At 45.4% G+C, this 21,444-nt stretch overlaps 1 protein-coding gene across 1 annotated transcript in view; it reads left to right on the top strand.

Annotated features, from left to right (window-relative positions):
• PKD1 (polycystin 1, transient receptor potential channel interacting) overlaps positions 1 to 21,444 on the top strand; it is a 2,476,043-nt gene that overhangs the window by 444,538 nt on the left and 2,010,061 nt on the right. The window contains exon 5 of the mRNA XM_044088902.1: positions 21,154 to 21,323. Within this exon, the coding sequence (XP_043944837.1) occupies positions 21,154 to 21,323 (170 nt within the window). The remainder of the gene's footprint in view (positions 1 to 21,153; positions 21,324 to 21,444) is intronic.

Here is a 21,444-nt window from a genome sequence, read left to right as displayed (position 1 = left end):
TTTTATACTTGCCCAAGCGTCTGGGTGCAAGGACAGTCAACTCTTGACTGCCTGCAGAGGTGGACAGTCAGGCAACAATTCAGGAGAGCTGAAAGGGCCTGTCTGGAAAAGAATCCCTGAAACCCTGAACCTGCAGACCTCCTCTACCTCTAGGGCAACATCTTCCATTAACATTTCCTCCTCTCCCTTTGTAGGAATTATTACTGCACAGATCTTGGAAAGGTCCCTGAGATTTTTGGAACCACATCTTCTTATCACCTCTCTGATTCATGGAAAAGGTTCCTTGATATGTAGAAAACTTGATTCCCATGGCAGCAAAGTCTTTTCTTCTTCTTCGTTGCAGGTAAGCATATCTTTTACTGATGGCCCAAACAAGGAAGTGCCATCGAATGGGGCATTGATAAAGGATGTCTTAAAAGGCTCCACAAAGTCGCATCCAGGCATGTCTCCTTATGGCAGTTCCAGAACCGGGTGTTTGTGAGGTACCTTTAGCTGTGTGAGAGATCAACCTCATCAAAGTGTTTGATATGTATAAGAGAGTGGCCAGTTGTTTGGATGTTCTTTTGTAGTCCTCAGCAGACATGGACTCTGAGAAAGTATTTCAAAGCTCTTTGGTCAAATCTCTCTAAAGCCTAGTAAAGTGTGCCAGGTGGTTTAGTGACCTCAGGGCAAAGTGTGCTGAGGCAAATACTCACTTTCCAAATCCGTGCAGTGTTGTAGACTCCCTGTTTGGCAGATGGACAAAAGAACTCTGTTCTGCTAGCTCTTTCTTGGTGGCTGCTGCCACCACCATAGCATCAACTGGGACTCCTTTGCACCAGTGAGGTCTGTCTGTAGGCGTGGCTGAAAATTTGTCTGGTCTTTTGGGAATTGGTTTTACAGTATCTGGTTCCTTCCAAGCCCGGTGGGAAACCAAATCAATAAGGTCATCCGCTGGGTGGGGGGGTAACCCAAGACGTAGATGGGCCAGAACCAAAAGCTTCCACAAATACCGATTCTTCTGGTGAGGGGTTTTGGGTAGACTAGTCACCATTTTGTTTTAGGATTTCTAAAATATCTCCAAAGGAGATAGTATCCTGTGGTGATCTGGAAGACCCCTCTCCATCATCAAAATTGGTGTTCTCCTTGAGAGACTCCATCAGGGAGTCCATGCGTCTCCTTTTGCACGTTCTCTTCTGCTGCACCTCTCTGTGTGGTGTTCATTCAGGTGAGGTGACTGGAACTGGACTGGAACTGGGTGGACACTTATTGGAAATGTCCTTGTGGAGTAGGTCTGATCCACTACCTCGAAAGCTGATGGACAGGAGAGGCATCGACCCACCATATCTCAGCTGAAACCCCTGACGAAAGTAGGTTCTGACCTCCCTCAGACCTGCACCTCAAGGGGGGACCCAGATCTGAACTGTCCAGGGCCAAGGCTCCAAGGAGAAGGGATGGATCTGACAAAATCAGAGCCCAACCTTCCCATTCGGATCTGACGCCAACACTTCAGCTCTGAGACCCATTCTGATCTGAGGGTATTGGAGCAGAACTAGCCAAGAATATAGTCGAAGTGGAGGAGGAAGCTTTCCATGGATCCAAATCCAGACCTTTCTGGGATTTCAGATTCTGGGACTCCGAAACCACTGGATGGATTGGAGAAGGAGATAAGATGGTTTTAAATGTGGTAGGCATACTCATGGATCCAATAGGGAAAGGAGCTGGTAAGGCCCCCATCTGGATCTGAGCTGTGGGAAACTTTTGCATCATCCTGTCCACATCCACTTCTGATAAGCTTCTGGAGAACCTAGAGGAAGTAGTGGCTGGGGGCCTGGGATGCTTCTTTGGAGTCTGAAGCAACTGAGAAGGGAGGGTGGGTGAAACTGGCTTTATAGCAAATTCTGGAGTAATGCTCCTATATGAAGCACCCAGTTTTGAATCTAAGGACCTAGGATCCAAGGGGTACTATAGGACTTATTGTTTTAACTGAAGGAGCTCAAGCCTTAGAATGCAAAGGCTTTGGATCCAATTGTCGAGTCTATGGATCCAGTAGAGTTGGATCCAAAGTTTTTCTGCTTTTTAACAGAGGCTGTGACAAAGACCTAGAGGACTTAAGAGGGAAACATTTCCTCTGCTCCAGAGGAGCATATTTGCTAGTTTTGGTGGGGCTTGTGAGCACCTGAAGAAGATGTAGCAGGGAGAAGTCCCCTTAGAATAAGTTTGTTACGTCTATCTCCCAGGGATCTTGGATTAAAGATGGAGCAGATCTTACAAGCAGTGTCCAAGTGCCCGATGTCAAGACAATTCATACACTCCTTCTGGGCATCTGAATTTAGGATTTTATGCCCACAAGAAGAGCATTTGGTTTATCTGACATGGTAGGTCACTATACAAAAAAAGTAAAATAAGAATAAACTACCAGAAACTATGTTTTTATAGATATAAAAGGAAATAAAAGAGGGGTAAAATTACTAGCAATGATAATCTAATGAAATACTCTGGTGAGAATAGGGTAAGCAGATATATTGATGATAATAAAGATTTACTGTTTAGTGAGAATAGTAAGGATATAAAAGGTGGAAAGTCCTAATGTCCTGCAAGAAAACTATGAGGGAGGAACCGGAGGAGAGATGATTTAAGCTAATATAAAGTTATAACTATATCCAAAAAATAAGTAACTCAAGAAATTATCTCTAATAATGCTCGAGAGTGGAACCTGTGTCTGTTCATGATAGAAACAAATAAGATCTGAGGCAATGGGGATGGAATATGGCATTCTGGGTAGAGGGCGGAGCTCAAGTGCTTGATCTGAAGTCTGGAATTTGCAGCCGTGTCAGATCCTAGGGTCAGATCCGAACTCATACATTGAGGAAGAATGAAAATGACAACATCAGATTTCACTTTTACTGCATCATAACTGAAAGCCAGCTGCCAAACCTTAAAAAAAATTATTTTAGAATTGTAAGATTCCTATGAAGAATTTTGAGCTAACAAGAAAAAGACATATAAATAGGCTTTTGCTCTGTACTTTTTTCTGTATGTGTTAATTTTTTTTTTTTACTGCACCTCCTGCCTGCTAACCATCAGATTTTATTTTAGCAGCCCCATTTGTTCTCTTCACAGGGGAAGAGACAGCCAAGAAAGGTCATCATCCATGTAGCCATCATGGGAAGTTCACTATACCTCCTGTTCTCTGTGTCCCGATTCACATCTAAGCAGTGAACACTTTACGGTTATGCTTTCCACCAGTTTGAATAATCTGATATTGTCCTATAGGGAAACAATTCACAGAGCTGAGAGCTATGATGAGTCTTCATAGGAAGAGCAACCACAAAAAGGTGTTTGCCCATCAAAATAGAGTTCATGAAATTCCTGGTCATGAAATTAGGCTGCCAAATCATTGCTTTTGTAGGGGCATTTGAGGCTTCATTTATAACACTATATATTCTACATGTATTGTTATGTAGTTCTAAAGACCTTGTAAGGAAATAGGCAGAAGACAGGCAGTTCAAAGAAAAGCAGCATCGTAATGTGTGGTTTTTAACATGGGCTAAATAAAGGAAGAAAAATAGAAAAGCAACATTTCAAGGAAAAGACCCAGTAGGGAACATATTAAGTCTTCTGAGTGCATCAAGGGAATCTGTTAAGCCATATAGGTACTGTTTGGAAAAAAAACAAAGGTGACACAAACTGGATGCAGTTTGAAGATAAGGGCTGTCTATTTCATGGGACATATAAGAAAGCATTGATCTGAAGTAGTTGACTTCATTTGATCGTCAACCTGTGGGAATAGGATCCGGATCCGAGATGGCAGCTTGACCAGCATCTGATCTGAGCTCCAAGCTCCTCCCCTTACCCATAATACCCCTCCATCTCCTTCCTTCCGTCAGATCCCGTTTGCCGTGGCTTTGCCTAGCAGCATGGTCTCAGAGCTCCAGGCATGGTAGGTACTTTTTCTGATAGTTTTTTTGGGTGTTTGTATTGCTGGTAGTGACAGGTAGGTTCCCTATCCCTTGTTTAACCTCCCCTTTCGCTTTTGCATCGTGTTTATTCAAAAAAAAAAAAAAAAAAAAAAAAAAGAAAAAGTTCAGTGTAGTTAGAGTAGGCCTCCTCTCCCTTCCCCATCCTTGCTAGTCAGTTGGACGCGAGTGTGTGTGGTCGGGCCTTGTGCTCTTTAACTTTGGTTTCATGGCAGATCAGCAGTCAAAGCTGTTTTTTAGGAAGTGCACAGTGTGTGGCCATAAGTTGTCCCCGGCTGATGGCCACACTCTGTGTGTGGTGTGTATGGGGGCCTCTCATCTGTCAACAGACTGCTGTATTTGTGCGGAGTTTAACCCCAGGGCCCTGAAGGATCGCAGAGCTAAACTAATCCTCGAGAGACTTCTTCCTGCTACAGAGGCAGCTGCCTCTGCTTCCCTTATAGTCATGGCTGTAACTGCATCTTCCTCAGCCACAATCTCTTCCCCTCCCTCCCAGGCCGGGACTCAACCTTCTGTTCACAGGTCTGTGGATGGGGATCATAAGAAAGAGAAGGGAGAAGAAAAAGAGAAAGACAAAGGGAGGAAGAGATCCCCGGACTGGTTGGATACGGTGGGTCCTCCTTCGAAGCAACAGATAGTTACCAGGCCAATTACTCCTTGGCTTCACTCGCCCAGATTCTCACTGGAACCAGAGGAGCCTAGACCTTCTTCCAGGGCCTCTGCACAACCAGAAGTTTGAGTGAGGCAGACATAGACAAAATGATGCGTAGGTTTATTTGCACCCAGAATTCAGATGGTGGTCTTGCCAGCCCCCTCTCCCTCTGGAGGGGGGAGCTTGCTTCCCTTTTTTGCCCCAATATCTCCTTCTCTGGTCTGATCCCTGGTATCAGAGTTTATGGATCTGAGAGGTCCTGGAGTCAGGGGGTCGGCGCCGATGGTACCGAGTACCTCAACGCTGGCCATTACCTTGAGCGCTTCAGACCAGACTTGATCGGACTCGAGCGGCTCTCAGAGCCGAAGCCTGGGCGTCTGATCTGAAGGGTTCGGCTTTTCTCCTTTGGCGCTGACTTTGTTGGGTCAGGACCCTCTTCTCGGTATCTCGGCTCCAGCGGCCTTGGCTCCGATCCCCCCGTCGGATCTGGGGAGAGCAGCTTCCTTATTAGTTTCCTGGTAGGCTCGCTCTCCCTCGGCTTTTGACGTGGTGGAAAGGGTTCTCTCCAGTGGATCGAGGCCACTGACCATCTCCTCGTATTCCTCCCCGACTCCCTCTCCTCTGGGTATGTCTTCAGCCATTTTGCCCATGCAGGGACAGCCCATGCTTGATGTGCCCCAGACTGTTCCCCTCGAGGAACCACAGGTAGTTTGTGAGCCCTCTCCAGAAAGCCCCACCAAAGAGGTTCCATGCAAACAAACGTGCAAAAGGAGGCACTTGGACTCCTCCCCAGAGTCCCTCACTGAGGGCACCGATTTGGAGGAAGGGGGAGGTTCCCTCAGATCACCCCCCCGATGATGTCTCCTTTGGAGACTTCATGGAACTCCTGCGGCAGTGAGGGGGGGTGTTGATCCACCCCCAAATCCTCCTTGGATGAGTCGGTGTTTCTGGAGGTCTTTGGCATAGGCCTGTCTACCTTCTAGGTGTCCCTCCCCCATGGATCCCTTGGTGGATCTTATTACTACCAAGGCATGGAAGGAACCGGACACCATGGAGCCAATCTGAAGCATCCCGACAAGATTCTGAGTTCTCCTGCAGACAGACTTAGTTGGAACAAGGGGTCCCCAGTAGATGTTATGGTGGTAGCAGCCACCACTAAGAAAGAACTAGCCACAGAAAGTTCTACTGTCAATCCCCCCGACCGAGAGTCCGGGACGGTGAATCGTTTGGGAAAGCGGACATATTCTTCTGCTACCTTTTCCATAGAGGTAATGAATTATTTGGCCAACGTCACTTGACTGCATCATGACCTGGTCAAGGGGCTGAGTTTCCCTCAGAGTCCATGTCACCAGAGGATAAGTGCATATTCTCCGCACAAATGGCCACTCTCAAAGTGGTTTCTACTACATAGATGCGCCTCTTCGCATGCCACTGAAGGAGTGGCAAGGGTGGCTGGGTCCGGCATTGCCATGAGGTGACACGCCTTGCTCAGGCTATGTCAACTCACGGAACCCTTTAAGGCATCTTTCGCGAATGCTCCTTATTATGGTTCTTCTTTGTTTGGGAAGACAGTTCGTGAGACGGTCCAGAGTGAAAAGGACAAGGGGAAGACACTGTCTGCCATCGGGATCTGCTTCTCTAACCCTCAAAGATCCTTTTCCAGGAATCAGCGGGGGCAAAAGATGATGTGGATCTGGAAGTCTCAGTATTCCCGGGACACTCAGGACTCATCTTCCCCCAGAGGCAGAGGGGGGGGGTCCGAGAAATTTCGGGTCTTGAGAACCATTCTCGGACAGGCCCGCGCAACAACCCTGAGGGGTTGCCCAACTGCTATACTTTGGAGGCAGTTGGGGGTCGTTTTTTGCTGTACCTGCCGGCATCCGTGTCAACAGACCTTTGGGTGCTTCAAATCATATCTAGAGGTTATACCATCCCCTTTGTGGTTCCTCCCATTCCCCCAAAACACCTCCTGGACATACCACCCACACAAAGGGAGGCAGTAGCGCTCAAAATAGAAAAGCTGCTAAGGAAACAAGTCATCCAGACCGTCCCCCAAGATCAGTCTTGATCAGGCATCTATTCCAGGTTCTTTTTGGTGCCAAAAAAGGTATGGGGGACCTAAGGCCTATTCTGAATCTTTCTACCCTAAACCTATCAGTTGCCAAAGAGAAAGTTCCAGATGGTCATTTTACAGTCCACCCTACCTTACATATTGCAGGAGAATGACTGGATGTGCTCAATAGATCTCCTGGATTCGTACTACCATATAAAGATGCACAGATGCTCCAGGAGATTCCTCCACATGTCCTTCAAGGATGCATCTGCAGTCTTTACAAATGGGTTGTCCTGTCGTCAGGCAGCCCTTCGGTCGGCCGGATTCCAAAGTCTGGGTCTGGCTTCGGCTGGTGTCGCACTTTACCCGACGTCATTGCGGCAGTTATTCGGGTATAAAGGCATTAGCCGACGCCATTTTCCTCAGTCTTTCTTGCCGCGTGGCACCCGAAGCAGAAGCTGTTCGCAAGTGCCGGTTGGTCAGATCCAGAGATTACTACTACCGAATACTACTTCGAAGACTTCTATAAAGCTAAGTACCCCGTTGGGGACTCTTTCTTGCCTCAGCCGATGTCAGAGAAAGTTAATAACTGTTTATCTTGTGGGAAACAAATACCTCATAAAGATTTCCACTCCTATTGCATACATTGTTTAGGCCCAGACCACGACGTAGCTTCTTGTCTAGCCTGTGCTTCTTTTAACCGGCGGACGCTTAGACGTCGATCGGACTTTGCTGAACAGATTTTCGGCTCCGATTTTGCCTACATTATGCCGTCGGATCCTCCCGACTACGCAAATAACCAAGAAACGCAAAGAAAAGGACCGACACTCGCGGTCTGCGGTTTCGGCTGAAACCGCGGTTAAGCAAACCACGAGTGTCTCGGTTTTGGCCAAAGCGGAGCAAGCGGTTCTTTCTTCAGCCGATAACGTGCCTTCTACCGAGGCCTCTTCTAACCTGGTAGAAACGGCTTCTGAAATCCAACCTTCTGTTGCGGTTTCACAGGATTTATCAGACACCATCCCCCTGGATATTTCTACCCCTGCACGTGGAGCTGCTAGGCCTCCTCCAGCTATGTCTATTAAGGCCTTTGCCAGGGCTAAAGCAGCCAAAGCATCAAAACCTGTGCCTGCCAAGCCCCCCTCTCACAGGCCCAGCACCAGCTCCCATATGCTTTCTTTGGCTGAGGATCTCATCTCTTTAATTCGTGGAGCCCAGCCTCACCCAGACAGGGCCTCTCTCCCTCCTCCAGAAAAGAGGCCTAGAGCAGAGCCCCCTGAGCCAGTAACCACAGATGATTCCTCTGATGACTCAGACCATACAGACCCTCCTGAGGCTTCTTATTCTCCTTACGAAGACTCCGATGCTGAGGAGTCCATCCCTTCAGCCTCTCCTCCTGAGGAACTTTCCTTTGGGGAAACTTTGCATGCTATGAGGGAACATTTTCAGTGGCAGGGCCAAGATTTCTCAGACTCTAGAAAAAGGCTTAGGACCTTTCTACATTTGCCACAGCATAGGCCTTTAGCTATACCTCCAGTTCTTTCTGTTGTTGATGATGCATTTAATGATGCTTGCACTGCTCCTGATACTTTACCTCCGGCTCCTGCTAAGCCCGATAGGTACTACAGGGTCCCGGACACTCATCACCACTTATATAAGGCTCCTTTTGCAGATCCAAAGACTATCTCCCAGGGTCCAAAAGCTGTAGCAGCTACTTCTTCTAAAAACCCTCCCTCTGAAAGGGAATCCAGGTCCTTAGAGAGATGGGGTAAAAAAGTTTACACCTCTGCTACTTTGTCAGCTAGAGCTTTGAACTGCCAATTTCATATGATTCAATATCAAGAGTTTATGCTTGACCAGTTGACTAAAAAGCTGTCCTCTGAAGAATCTTTAGATAAAAGTATGTTCAAGAAATGGTACATAACATACAGCAGGTTAGTAACCATTCTTTAAAATGTGGCTATGATGCACTGGAGGCTTCCTTTAGATCAGCCATGACTGGCACAGTTATCAGGAGGCATGCATGGTTGAAAGAACAGGCATTACCAGACCATGTCAAATCTAAGCTTTTGGATGCACCTATGGACAAGGTCATTTTATTTGGTTCCCCTGCACAGCAGGTACTAAAAAAGATGGAAGAGAAAGCAAAATCTGTGCAAACAGTGAAAGATTTCTTGCAAGTTCAACCTCCAAGGTTTAGCAGGAACTGGCCCTCCAAGAATTGGTCCTTTCCAGACTCCTCTAAGGCACAAAGAGGCAGGAATAGGCGCTCAAGAGGCAGAAACCAATCCAGGGGTGCCTACAGGGGTCGCCAGTGGCAGGGTAACAACCAATGAGGCACGGATACAGCCACCACCACTACAACAACTCAATCACAGTGACTTGGCGGTGGCACTGCCTACCAGGGAACAACTAGAAGCACCTTTAGGCGGAAAGCTAACCTTATTTTCAAGAAACTGGCACTGCATTACAAGAGAAAAATGGATTTTGCAAACTATAGACCAAGGTTACAGATTCCATTTCCATACTCTACCAGGAAAGAGAGGAATGCCGAACCTACCACCTACTCAAAGGACAGAAGCTCTAAAACAAATATCTCAATTATTAAAAATGAGAGCTGTGGAAAAGGTACCATCTATGGAGCAAGGGAAGGGATTTTACTCCAGACTCTTCCTGGTACCAAGAAAAGAAAACAAATGGAGGCCTATTCTAGATCTGTCCGCTTTAAACACATTCCTCATTGTTCCAAAATTCAAAATGCTGACCCTACAGCAGCTTCTTCCCATGTTGGGCAAGGAGTCTTGGCTGGTAACTCTAGATCTCAAGGAGGCATACCTGCACGTCCCCATAAGACCAATTTGCAGAAGATACCTCAGATTTCTTGCAGGATCAGAGCATTATCAATTCTCAGCATTGCCCTTTGGCTTATCTACTGCACCCAGAGTGTTCACGAAATGCCTGGCATCAGTAATCGCTCATTGCAGACTTCAGGGGATTCAAATCTATCCCTACCTGGACGACTGCCTGATACAAGCGGACAACAAAAACAAACTAACAGAAGACTTACAAAGAGTCATCTACCTGCTGCAAGCCCTGGGATATACAGTCAATACAAAAAGTCAAGGCTGATTCCATCCCAAAGAATAACCTTTCTGGGTGCAGAACTGGACACATCAAAACAAATGGCATTTCTAACTACAGAAAAGAAAGAGCAACTTCCTCTCTACTTCTTGGCATTAACAAAGCAGAACCATTTAGCTGCAAGAAAAGTGCTACAAGCTCTAGGCTTCATGGCATCCTGCATAATACTGGTCCCTCATGCCAGGCTGCATATGCGAAAGCTACAGTGGTACCTAAAGAATTTGTGGTCCCAGCACCAGCACAGCCTAGAAACCAAAATTCCAATGATCCCATGCCTGAAGCAAGAGTTCCTATGGTGGGCTCAGGCCTGCCAATCAAACACAGGATTGCCTTTCTGCAAAAGTCAACCAAGACAAACCATCACGACAGATGCCTCAGACCTCGGTTGGGGGGCACACATGATGGGCAAGTGCATTCAAGGCCTATGGACTCAAGACCAGCTGCATCTGCACACAAATCTAAAAGAAATGATGGCAGTAAAATTGGCAATCCAGGCATTCAGACCTTTTCTCCAAGAGGGCCAGTTGATGATAAGGACAGACAACACCACAGTTATGTGGTACATCAACAAACAGGGAGGCACACACTCATACCCTCTATGCCGGCTGGCACTGGACCTATGGGATGTGGCTCTGAGCTACAACATTCAGTTACAGGCAATTTATGTACCAGGGAAGGAAAACATTCTAGCAGACATATTAAGCAGAACTACAACAGATGCCCACGAATGGATGCTGCATCCGGACATCTTCAAAACCATCACAAGAGAATGGGGATTACCACAAATAGACTTGTTTGCATCCCCATTCAATCATCAGTTGAAGAAATTCTGCACAAGGACTTACCACCCACTTGCTTGGAAGGTGGACTCCCTATCTTTCAGTTGGAAAAGCCTGACAGCATACACCTTCCCTCCACTTCCTTTGATGCACAAGGTGCTTCTGAAGATCAAAGAGGAACGTCCGAGGATCATCCTGATAGCTCCAGACTGACCAAGACAACATTGGTATCCACTGCTGAGGAGCATGTCCCGGGAACAAATATGGACACTGCCCCTGATCCCATTACTGCTAACACAGAACAACTACAACATCCTGCATCCAAACCTAAAAACTCTGCAGCTAACTGCCTGGAACATTACATAACAGCAATTAACCCAAATTTATCCCAAAGGGTTAAAGACATAATCCTGGAGGCTCGTAGACCTTCAACAAGAAAGAATTATGCAGCAAAATGGAAAAGATATCTCATCTGGAGTACTGCAAAAGGGCAAGATGTGACACTGGTGAACATAGCCAACATCCTGGAGTACTTGGCGGAGCTCTTCCATACAGGCCTGTCCTACTCTTCCATCAAGATACATGCATCAGCTATTTCAGCAGAATACAGCTTGGATCCTCCTGTCTTCTCGCATCCTCTGCTCAGACAGTTTCTGAGAGGAATTAAAAATGTGAAACCTCTCAGGAAAGCTCCATTGCCAGCATGGGACTTGAACTTTGTGCTAGAAAAACTGACTCTTCCTCCTTTCGAACCAGCAGCAACAGCAGAATTACAATACTTATCCTGGAAGACTGCTTTCCTGCTAGCAATAACTTCAGCAAGAAGGGTCTCTGAACTACAGGCATTAATGGCAGTGCAACCCTTCCTAATCTTCCATCAAGATAGAGTGTCCATGAGAACAAATCCTACATTTATGCCTAAGGTGGTATCCAGAGTATCTTTAAATCAGGCTATCCACCTTCCTACATTCTTCCCCAACCCACAGAACAGGGGAGAAAGGCTCTTACATACCTTGGATGTACACAGACAATTACGCTACTACCTGGACAGGACAAAAACAATAGAAAAACTGACCAGCTTCTGGTAGCATATGCAGCAGGAAAGGAAGGAAAACCAATTTCTAAACAGACAATCTCCAAATGGATAGGAAATTGCATTAGATTTTGTTACTCCTACCATGGAAAGAAAACTCCAGAGAACATCAGGCCTCACTCCACAAGGGCTACAGCCACTACCACAGCTTTCTTACGAGGAGTGGCTACCAAGGACATTATAGAGGCTGCTACTTGGACCTCCGTGCATACATTTGCCAAGCATTATAACTTACCTCTATACTCTAGATCCCGTGCTGGTTTTGCCACTGCTGTTTTTCAAGGGATCCTAACTACACCATAATCTCTTCTCATTTCCTCCTCCCCTAGTTTAGCTATGGTATTCTACCCATTTGTAAAGACTGCAGATGCATCCTTGAAGGACATAGTACAGTTTTGTACCTACCATAAATGTAGATGTCCGAGAGGAATGCATCTGCAGTCAGGATTACCCACCCTCCTTCCCCTCAGAGGTACTCCTAGGGTATTTGCCAATCTTCAGCTAGCTTGGGGGGGATCTATTATGGTGTATTTGTTTGTATATATGTACATACATGCTTATTTTATGTGTTTGCTCTCTACTATTTGGAAACGTTGGCATTTATCCAAATTTAGCCATCCAAGAGGGCACCTGGCATCTGGGGCAAGAAACACTGAGGAAAATGGCGTCGGCTGGTGCCTTTATACCCGAATAACTGCCGCAATGACGTCGGGTGAAGTGCGACACCAGCCGAAGCCAGACCCAGACTTTGGAATCCGGCCGACCGAAGGGCTGCCTGATGACAGGACAACCCATTTGTAAAGACTGCAGATGCATTCCTCTCGGACATCTACATTTATGGTAGGTACAAAACTGTACTTTTCGGCTAGGGGCAAATCATTATCGGTTTCGAGCCCTACCCTTCGGTCTCACCACAGCCCCCAGGGTGTTCACCAAGGTCATGGCAGTAGTAGCGGCTTACCTGAGGCTTCAGGGGATACAGGTCTACCCGTACCTGGAAGATTGGCTCCTTGCTGCTCCCACCAAGTGTCTACTTTGTCAGGCCAGAGACTATTTCCTGAAACTGTCAGACTTTCTAGGAATTGCAATCAACATATCCAAGTCTTCTCTAAACCCATTTCAGATTTTAGACTACATTAGAGCAAGGATAGATACGTTGCAAACCAAGGTTTTTCTAACTCCAGAGAGAGTTCAAAACTTACCACTCCATGTGTCTGTGATCTTTCAGTCTCATGTTCCTTCAGCCGAGGCAGTATTATGAGCCCTAGGTTCCATGGCAGCCACCATTACTTTTCTTCCCTGTGCTTGTCTGCATATGCGGGTACTACAGTGGTCACTAGCGGTCCAATGGTCATTATTAGATCTGCCGTTGACACATCCTATTCATATAAGCAACGCTTGCAGGAAGTCCCTCTTCTGGTGGATACACTCCTTGGAACTAGTCAAGGGACGAACATTTATTGCAGCTCCTTCCCAAGCCACGGTGACCATGGACACCTCCCAACTAGGGTCGGTCATTGCTCGGGCAGGACAGTCCAAGGCACGTAGTCCCTGAATGAGACCAAGTTGCATATCAATGTTCTAGAGATGATGGCAGTCTTGTTAGCATTGCAGGCCCTTCATGCCTTTCTTCTTCTGGGAACTATTGCAATTTAGATAGACAACATGTCAGTGGTCTGGTACATCAACAAGCAGGGAGGAACCAGATCTTACCCCCTTTGTCGCAAGACCATGAGAGTTTGGGAATGGGCGATCACCACCAGCCATTTTCTGGTAGGAATGCACATTCCAGGTCAATCCAACATACTGGTGGACAAACTGAGCAGGACTATCCTGATGCCTTATGAGTGGTCTCTGAATCCTTCTGTAGTGGAGCAGATCTTCCTCGAGTGAGGTCAGCATTGCTGCGATCTCTTTGCATCTCCTTCTAACGCAAAGTGCAGCGAGTTCTTCGCTCTGATCCCCCCACAGGGGGAATCCCCAAGGGATGCTCTGGTCCATGTTTGGCCTCCCGGTCTTCTTTGTGTGTACCCCCCTCTACCTCTCATACCAAAATTCCTCCAGAAGGCAAGTAGGTTGGTGAGCAAAGTAATCCTCATTGCCCCATTTTGGCCTCGCCAAGTCTGGTTTCCCTTCCTTTGGTCTCATGTGATAGTTCCTCCATGGATCTTAGATCCGGTACCGGATCTCATCTCACACCCTTCGAGGGTACCTCATCCAGACCTGGTCAGTCTGAAGCTTGCAGCTTGGCTGCTCCAGTTCCATTGATTGCTAAGACTCCCAGTCTTTCTTCTCCGGTCAAGACTGTTATGGTGGCAGCTCATAAATCGTCCAGCAGAAAACTATACCGTAGCAGATGGAAGTGTTTTTTGATCTGGGCTTCTCAAAGGGATCTGGATCCTTTCACAGCTCCTGTCCCAGTGGTCTTTGAGTTCTTGGCGCAGATTTTCCAGCAGGATGCTAGCTCATCTACAGTAAAAGTTCAGTTGGCTGCCATTTCCAACTTTCATATAGGTGAGAACATGGCTTTGTTAGCTTCCTCCAGACTTTGTAAAACCTTTATTAAATGTACTTTTCTCTTAAGGCCCCCGGTTAAAGATCCTTCTCCTCCTTGGGATCTTTAGTTTTACAAACTTTGGTTGCTCCACCTTTTGAACCGGCTGCTTCTGTGGATCTAAAATTTTTGTCGTGGAAGACTGCTTTCCTAGTGACCATCACCTCAGCTAGGAGAATGTCAGAACTCCAGGCATTATCTGTCAAACCTCCATATATGATTTTCCATAAGGACAGGGTTTCACTTCGTACTAATCCTTCTTTTCTTCCTAAAGTGGCCTCTGAAACAAATATCAATCAAATGATCAATTTACTTGTTTTCTTTCCAAATTTTCAGAACAGGGGTGAATATAAATTGCATTTATTAGACATACATAGACAGCTACATTTCTACTTACATAGGACTAAGGCCTTTCGCAGGTCTGACCAGTTTTGTGTCTTTTTCTACACCTTTTCTGGGCAAACCATTTCTAAGGTAACAATTGCCAGATGGATTTCCCTTTGCATCCTTCAGGTTAACAGAGACAGAGGCATGCCACTTCTGGGTAGGATAAATGCCCATTCTACCAGGTCCATGGCTACGTCAGCGGCTTTTTGGTCTAGGGCGTCTTTGGATGATATTTGTTTGGTGGCTACTTGGTCCTCATCTCACACCTTCATTTCTTATTATAAATTGGACATGATATCTAGGGGGAGAGCATCCTTTGGCTCCACGGTGCTCCTAAATATCATTCCATGAGGGCCACCCAAGAGTTTGGTAGCTGGGGACTCTTGTCCCACAGGTTGATGATCAAATGAACAATACAGACTATGAGCTGTCATGAAATGAAAAATGATGATCAAATGAAGTTAACTACTTCAGATAAAGAAATTATGTGCTCACCATAACATTCCATCTGAGTAGTTGGACTTCATTTGTCATCAACCATCCCTCCCTCCTTCCCCCTGACCTTTTCATTATGTTCTTACTTTGATAGGCAGAAGCGAGCGCCAATGCGACTCTCCTGTTCTTCATTGTAGGTATATCGGATCGGGTTTATGTATGGTGTAGCAAACTTGATCTGAGAGAAGGAAGGAGATGGAGGGGTATTATGGGTAAGGGGAGGAGCTTGGAGCTCGGATCAAATGCTGGTGAAGCTGCCATCTCAGATCTGATCCGGATCAGATTCCCACAGGTTGATGACAAATGAAGTCCAACTACTCAGATGGAACGTTATGGTGAGTACATAACTTCCTTTTTCACAGAAATGGTGATGGATAACTAGTTTCAAAACAGTGAATGAAACCAAACAATGCACATAATGTAATAGGCACAAGATAGTTCTTACTGGGTGAGGTAAATGATAATATTCTGGTTAAGCTGGATCTGTAGTTTATCCATTAAATAGGATGAAAACTAGACAGGCCTATGTCCTGGTCATTAGCTGCCATCAAAATACATGTTTCTGTAATCCGAGAGCTCAAATATCATCCAAAGCCGCCCTAGACCAAAACGCCGCTGACGTAGCCATGTAACAGACAACCCTCTCCTCCTTCCAACAAATTCCAACACATGTGAGAGATGCAACCATATAGCCAGACTGGAGGCTAAGCTCTCTCAACTCAGTACTGGCGTAACCAGTCAGGAGGAGAAGGAAACAACACTCACTACAATTCCAGTCTCACATAGACCTACCACGACAGCAAACCAAACACATAAACATACAAAAACATACTCTGAGGTTCTAAATAAAAATCTGCCTAAGCAGCAGAGACCTCCAAAGCAGACACCCAAGCAACCGCTACCCCAAAACAAAACACGTGCAACACATAGCTCACAAAGCCAGTGTGCTGAACAGTCACAGCCCTTAAGGCTAAACAACACACCTGATACACTTGTAATAGGTGACTCTATCGTCAGGCACACTGACGTCCCGCTCACCAGGCTGAACAAGGAGAAGGTCACGGTGAGCTGCCTGTCGGGCGCTAGGATCCGCCACATAACACAAGCACTCAGGTCACTCCAAGGCAAGTACAAATATGACTCAATCATTGTCCATGCTGGTGTGAATGACCTGAGACGTACCTCCCTAGACTACATGAAAAGAGACATAGAGGAGCTCTCTGAGCATGTAGCCCAGGCCGGTATGACCCTGACCTTGAGTAGCATCTTACCCTCACCAAGAATTATGCCACAATATGAAGACAAGATGATCAATTTCAACAATTGGCTTAAGTATTGGTGTCATTCAAAGGTGATCCAATGCCTGTCAGCCTGGGATGACATGCTCGACAAGCCACGATGCTTCGCTAGGGACGGCTTGCACCTGTCACCCCTGGGCTTTCGGATATTGGCAAAGGCTCTTGCTACCCCCATAGTGCCTTTTTTAGGCAAGGCTCAAAAGACAAACCCACCTCCATAGGTATCACAAGGGATAAGAAACTAAGAGTAATGCTACTCAACGCCAGAAGTCTAAACCTGAAGATGCACGCACTCGAAACTCTCCTTAGCATGGAGAACATCGATATCTGTGCAGTAACAAAAACCTGGTTCAAGGCTCCCGAGAGCACCCCAGCACTACCAGGTTTATACCTCATACCATGCTTTTCGGCCCCAAAACTTGGACCGAACCACAAAAGGAGGGGGAGTATCAATATCCGTCAAAGATACCCACACCTCCAGGTTGGTGGCACAGCACGAAGCATCAGAGACTATCCATGTGCAACTAACAGTGGGTAAAACTGCCTTCCAGTTTATAGCCTGCTACAGACCACCCTCCCAAACCCAGGAACCCCACTCGGCCTTCCTGAGAACACTGGAAAATATGAAGGTCTCTCCAAACACCATTATATTGGGCGACTTCAACTACCCAAACATAGACTGGGAGCATTACTCTAGCTCCAACACCCTAGCCCAAAGGTTCCTAGAATTTATAAACTCAAATGCTATGGAACAACTTGTTACCACTCCCACAAGAGGGGAAAACATACTGGACCTGATCATCACCAACATGGGGACTCTATGCTCCAGATCAGAAGTGTATCCCTCACTGGTAAGATCAGACCATAAACTAATCTCACTGGTTATTCACATCCAGACCCCACCCCCTGCCCAGAAAACCACAGTGAAAAACTTATCTAAAGCAAATTTCACACTCCTCAAAACCGAGGTGGAATCCTTCAAAGCCCCCGGGCCTGTGGAAAATACGGCCCAGACCGCAGAATCCTTTATAAACGCATTCTATGAACACCTTCAGGAATGCATGGATCATGCAATCCCAAATAAAACCAAGACCCAATCCTCCAAAGGCAGACGTCCTGTCTGGTGGACCCCAGCCATAAACAAACTATACAATAGAAGGAGGAAGCTACTACATGATAGAGCAAAATCCCAAAAAGGGAAGGCATCTCTGATCAGTATTAGCAAAAAACTACAGGCACTCATAAAATCGTCTAATGCCAGCTTCGAGAGAAAAATTGCACAGGACACTAAGGAACCTGGGTGGGAATTCCCAGATATGCTCAGAATTAGTCCAAAATGACAAAAAATACACCGAACCCACAGACATTGCCAACATCCTAGCTGACAGGTTCAGCGCAAACTTCTCCCTCCCTCCCCACCAAAAGGGCAAATATCTATCCCAGCAGAGTGCTGCCCCCCTGACATCTCAGATGCTCAGGTAAGAGCCGCCCTCTCCAAAGCAAAATACACAGCATCAGTGGGACCAGACGGTGTCCCGGGCTGCGTCCTATATAAACTCAAAGAAGAGCTAAACCCAAACATAAAACTACTGTTCAATCTCAGCCTTACTACAGGATATGTACCTAAAGAGTGGCATACAGCAACAGTGGTCCCTCTCCACAAAGGTGGTGCCTCAACGGATCCTGGAAACTATCGCCCCATAAGCCTGACTAGCTTGGTCTGCAAAGCTATGGAAAGGATCATCATGGACCTCATAAATAAAGATATTGGGGACCTACAGACACTGGATCCTACCCAGTTCGGCTTTGTTAAGGGCAGATCCTGCCTCTTAAACCTGGTCGATAAACAGTCACCAAGGCCATTGACGAGGGGAAGGTGGTCCACACAGCCTACCTGGACCTCGCAAAAGCCTTCGATACAATACCTCACTCGGGCATTATAGATAAGCTCACCAGCTTAAATATAAACCCCTATGTCACTAGATGGGTTGCAAACTGGCTCAAGGACAGAACCCACATGGTTAGAATTGCTGGAGGCATGTCAGACTCCAAACCAGTTACAAGTGGCGTCCCACAGCTCAGTCCTGGGACCTCTCTTGTTCGGCATATATTTCTCAGAGGTACAGGCCAGCCCGGAAGGACTGTGGCTGACCAAGTTCGCAGATGACTGCAAACTGGGCGCCATAATCGACTCTCCAGCCGACACAAGCATCCTCCAAAAGGGCCTCATAGAAACGGACAACTGGTGCCAGAGCCATGGCCTCAAGCTAAACGCCAAAAAGTGTATAGTCACCCCCTTTGGCAAAAACAAAGTGCCCACAAATTACCACATAGGTGGTAATCCATTAAGTACAGAAGAAGTAATTAGGGACCTGGGGACCCAAGTTGATAGCAATCTCTCATTTGACAACCACGTGGCCAAAGTGGTTAGAAAAACATTTTATATAGCCCACCTAATCATGAAGGGATTCACATCTAGATCAGGGGAGGTAATCGTGCCTCTTTACTCATCCCTCATCAGGCCCATAATTGAGTACAATGCCCCTTTTGCGATGTACTTTACCAGACACCTGCAGCAACTGGAAAGACCCCAAAAGTACCTCACCAAGAGGATCAAAGGGCTCAAACAGATGCCATATGCTGCCCGGTTAAAGAAACTCCAGCTCTACTCAGTGGCATACCGCCTGCTCAGAGGCGATCTGTGCCTGACGTGTAAAGCCATGTCCAACCCGGAATTAATGGACATGCTGCACCTCAGAATATCCAAATCCCATCGAGCTACGCGCTCGAGAGACTTGAACCTCAGCACTGAAATAAATAGGACATGCTGGAGGGACAGATTCATAACCCAGAGGCTCCCTTCACTCTGGAATAAAATCCCAGTCCAGGTTAGGCAAGAGTCCCTCATTGACTCTCTTCAAGAGGAATCTTGATGAGTGGATGGGAGATCGTAGGTTTACCCCGGGTATCACTTCTGTGTCACTGTTAGACAGAGGCACAGTATACTAGCCTCGAAAAAGGGCATAGCAAAATTAATTTAAAATGGGTGGCGAAAGCCAAACACACTCTGGCTAGGCTTATAAACGCCCTAGGGCAGATAGCCTAGTATGAACCTATGAACCTATAATTTGGCAAGTAATGAAAGCCAAGATTCTTCTGAAGTCAGTAAAGAGCATTTGTTTGAAAGCACAAGAAATAATTTTAATTAAAATAGAAATGTCGTTTGAAGTTGTATATTAGACCAGCAGATAACTGTTAAGTTATAGTCTTCTACTGGATTAATTTCATTGGATAGTTGTTTTCCTAACAGAAACACATGCATGAAGGTAATACATTTTATAGTAAAACATTTGTTGATTGGTTTTCTGTTTGTTTTGAAGAGATTTAGATCAAAAGTTTTCAATTTAAGGCCACCCACAAAAAGAACTGTAATTCTGACTCTGAAATACAGCATAATCTTTGCCAGAGTAATTTTTAATTTAGTGCAGGAGAGAGGAAGAGGCATGTTGGTTATGTCTTATAAATACTTTCTGTTTAGACACATTGATTACCTTTGTTTTGTTTCTATCCTGGAAATGATCATCAGGACTTGGGTCAGGGATTTGCACCTTGTTGAATTGTCTTTTATGGAATTGTAAAATAAAACCTACCTCATAACTTCATGTGAAAACAAATTATACAAAAATGATGCAAATAAACATATGACTTGCAAGAGAAAAAAGACAGAGGCTTCCTGAAAATGATGGAAGTAGTAAAGTGTGGAACATAAAATCGGATACATGAAGTGTAATTTTTGTAATTGCACATATACTGAACTTAGTTGAAGGATGCAGAATGAATGTTATTTATTTTAGACAATAATATAAATGTTTGACAGAGACAGACATGGCATAAAAGGATTTCTCTGGACATGCTACAGACATACAAATGAAAGAAATGGCACTTGTTTATTTTTTTTGGTTTCTATCCTAGTAGAGGAGTTGAGTAAAGCCCAACATTACTTAGTCGTAAGATCTCTGCTTCATACCTCCAGTGTCTTGGATTCAGTTTTAACCTCTACTCACTGTTTGGAGTTTTATATGTTCTCATTGTGAATGCATGGATTTCTCTGGATGCCCCAGTGTCTTTCAACCTCCCCAAAATATGCTGATTAAAAATGTCTACACCAAATTGTCAATGTATATGTTAGATTTACTGTTACCCTTGTGGCCAGCATCATGGTTAAAAGGATCCAGGAAGGAGTAGTTCACTTACCTGGTTAACAAATAAGCTAAGTAAATCAAAGATTAAATTTAGTGGCCCCTTTTTACAGAAATCGAGAATTTTACCTAGGGCTTTCTCTGTGACTTACCTCCATTTATGTTTGTGCATGCTATGCCATGGGTAAACATATGTTAATACGATTTACCTGCTAAGACTGTAATTATTTCAGTTTCCGCATGTAAATGGCACTGTAATCAACATATGTAAAATATATGTATGTATAGCTGTAAAAGCAACACAGCCACAGGCATATGCATAAATACATTTTGAGGAACAGTAACTTTTTAGAGGTTTGCTGGTATATTTCTTATGTTGAATGTTTTTCTGTTTTAATATCAGACTTGTTTTGGGAGGGAAGAATGGATGTTTCAGAAAGGTTAGCTAACACAGAGATGAAAAAAGTGGACATATACCTGCATGTATTAGTACATATGTTTGTTGCTTCCATTCATGAAAGTGAATTGTTTATTTTCTTATTGCAGAAATCTTAGTTCAAATCCACTCATCTGTGATTGTAAACTCGCCTGGCTGCCAGGCTGGGCCAAAACAAGAAGAGTTACCGTTTTAAACGCTGCAGCTACAAAATGTGATCGACCTTCAGAAGTAGCAGATCTGCCTGTCTTAAGTGTTAATTTCTCAAACATTCCTTGTGGTAAGGATTCTGTCATTACTGAAAGGGAGGTGTTGGTTTTTATGGTGGCATGAAACGAAACAGGTGTTATAACTTTCATTTTTTTCTGATGATACCTGGCTTCATAAAATCATAGGTAAAT

Source organism: Protopterus annectens, chromosome 12.part0 (genome assembly GCF_019279795.1).
Source record: "Protopterus annectens isolate FY-2018-M chromosome 12.part0, PAN1.0, whole genome shotgun sequence".
Taxonomy (NCBI): Eukaryota; Metazoa; Chordata; order Ceratodontiformes; family Protopteridae; genus Protopterus; species Protopterus annectens.
The sequence above is the reverse complement of the archived record's forward strand: the minus strand, read 5'-3'. Positions and strand labels throughout refer to the sequence as shown.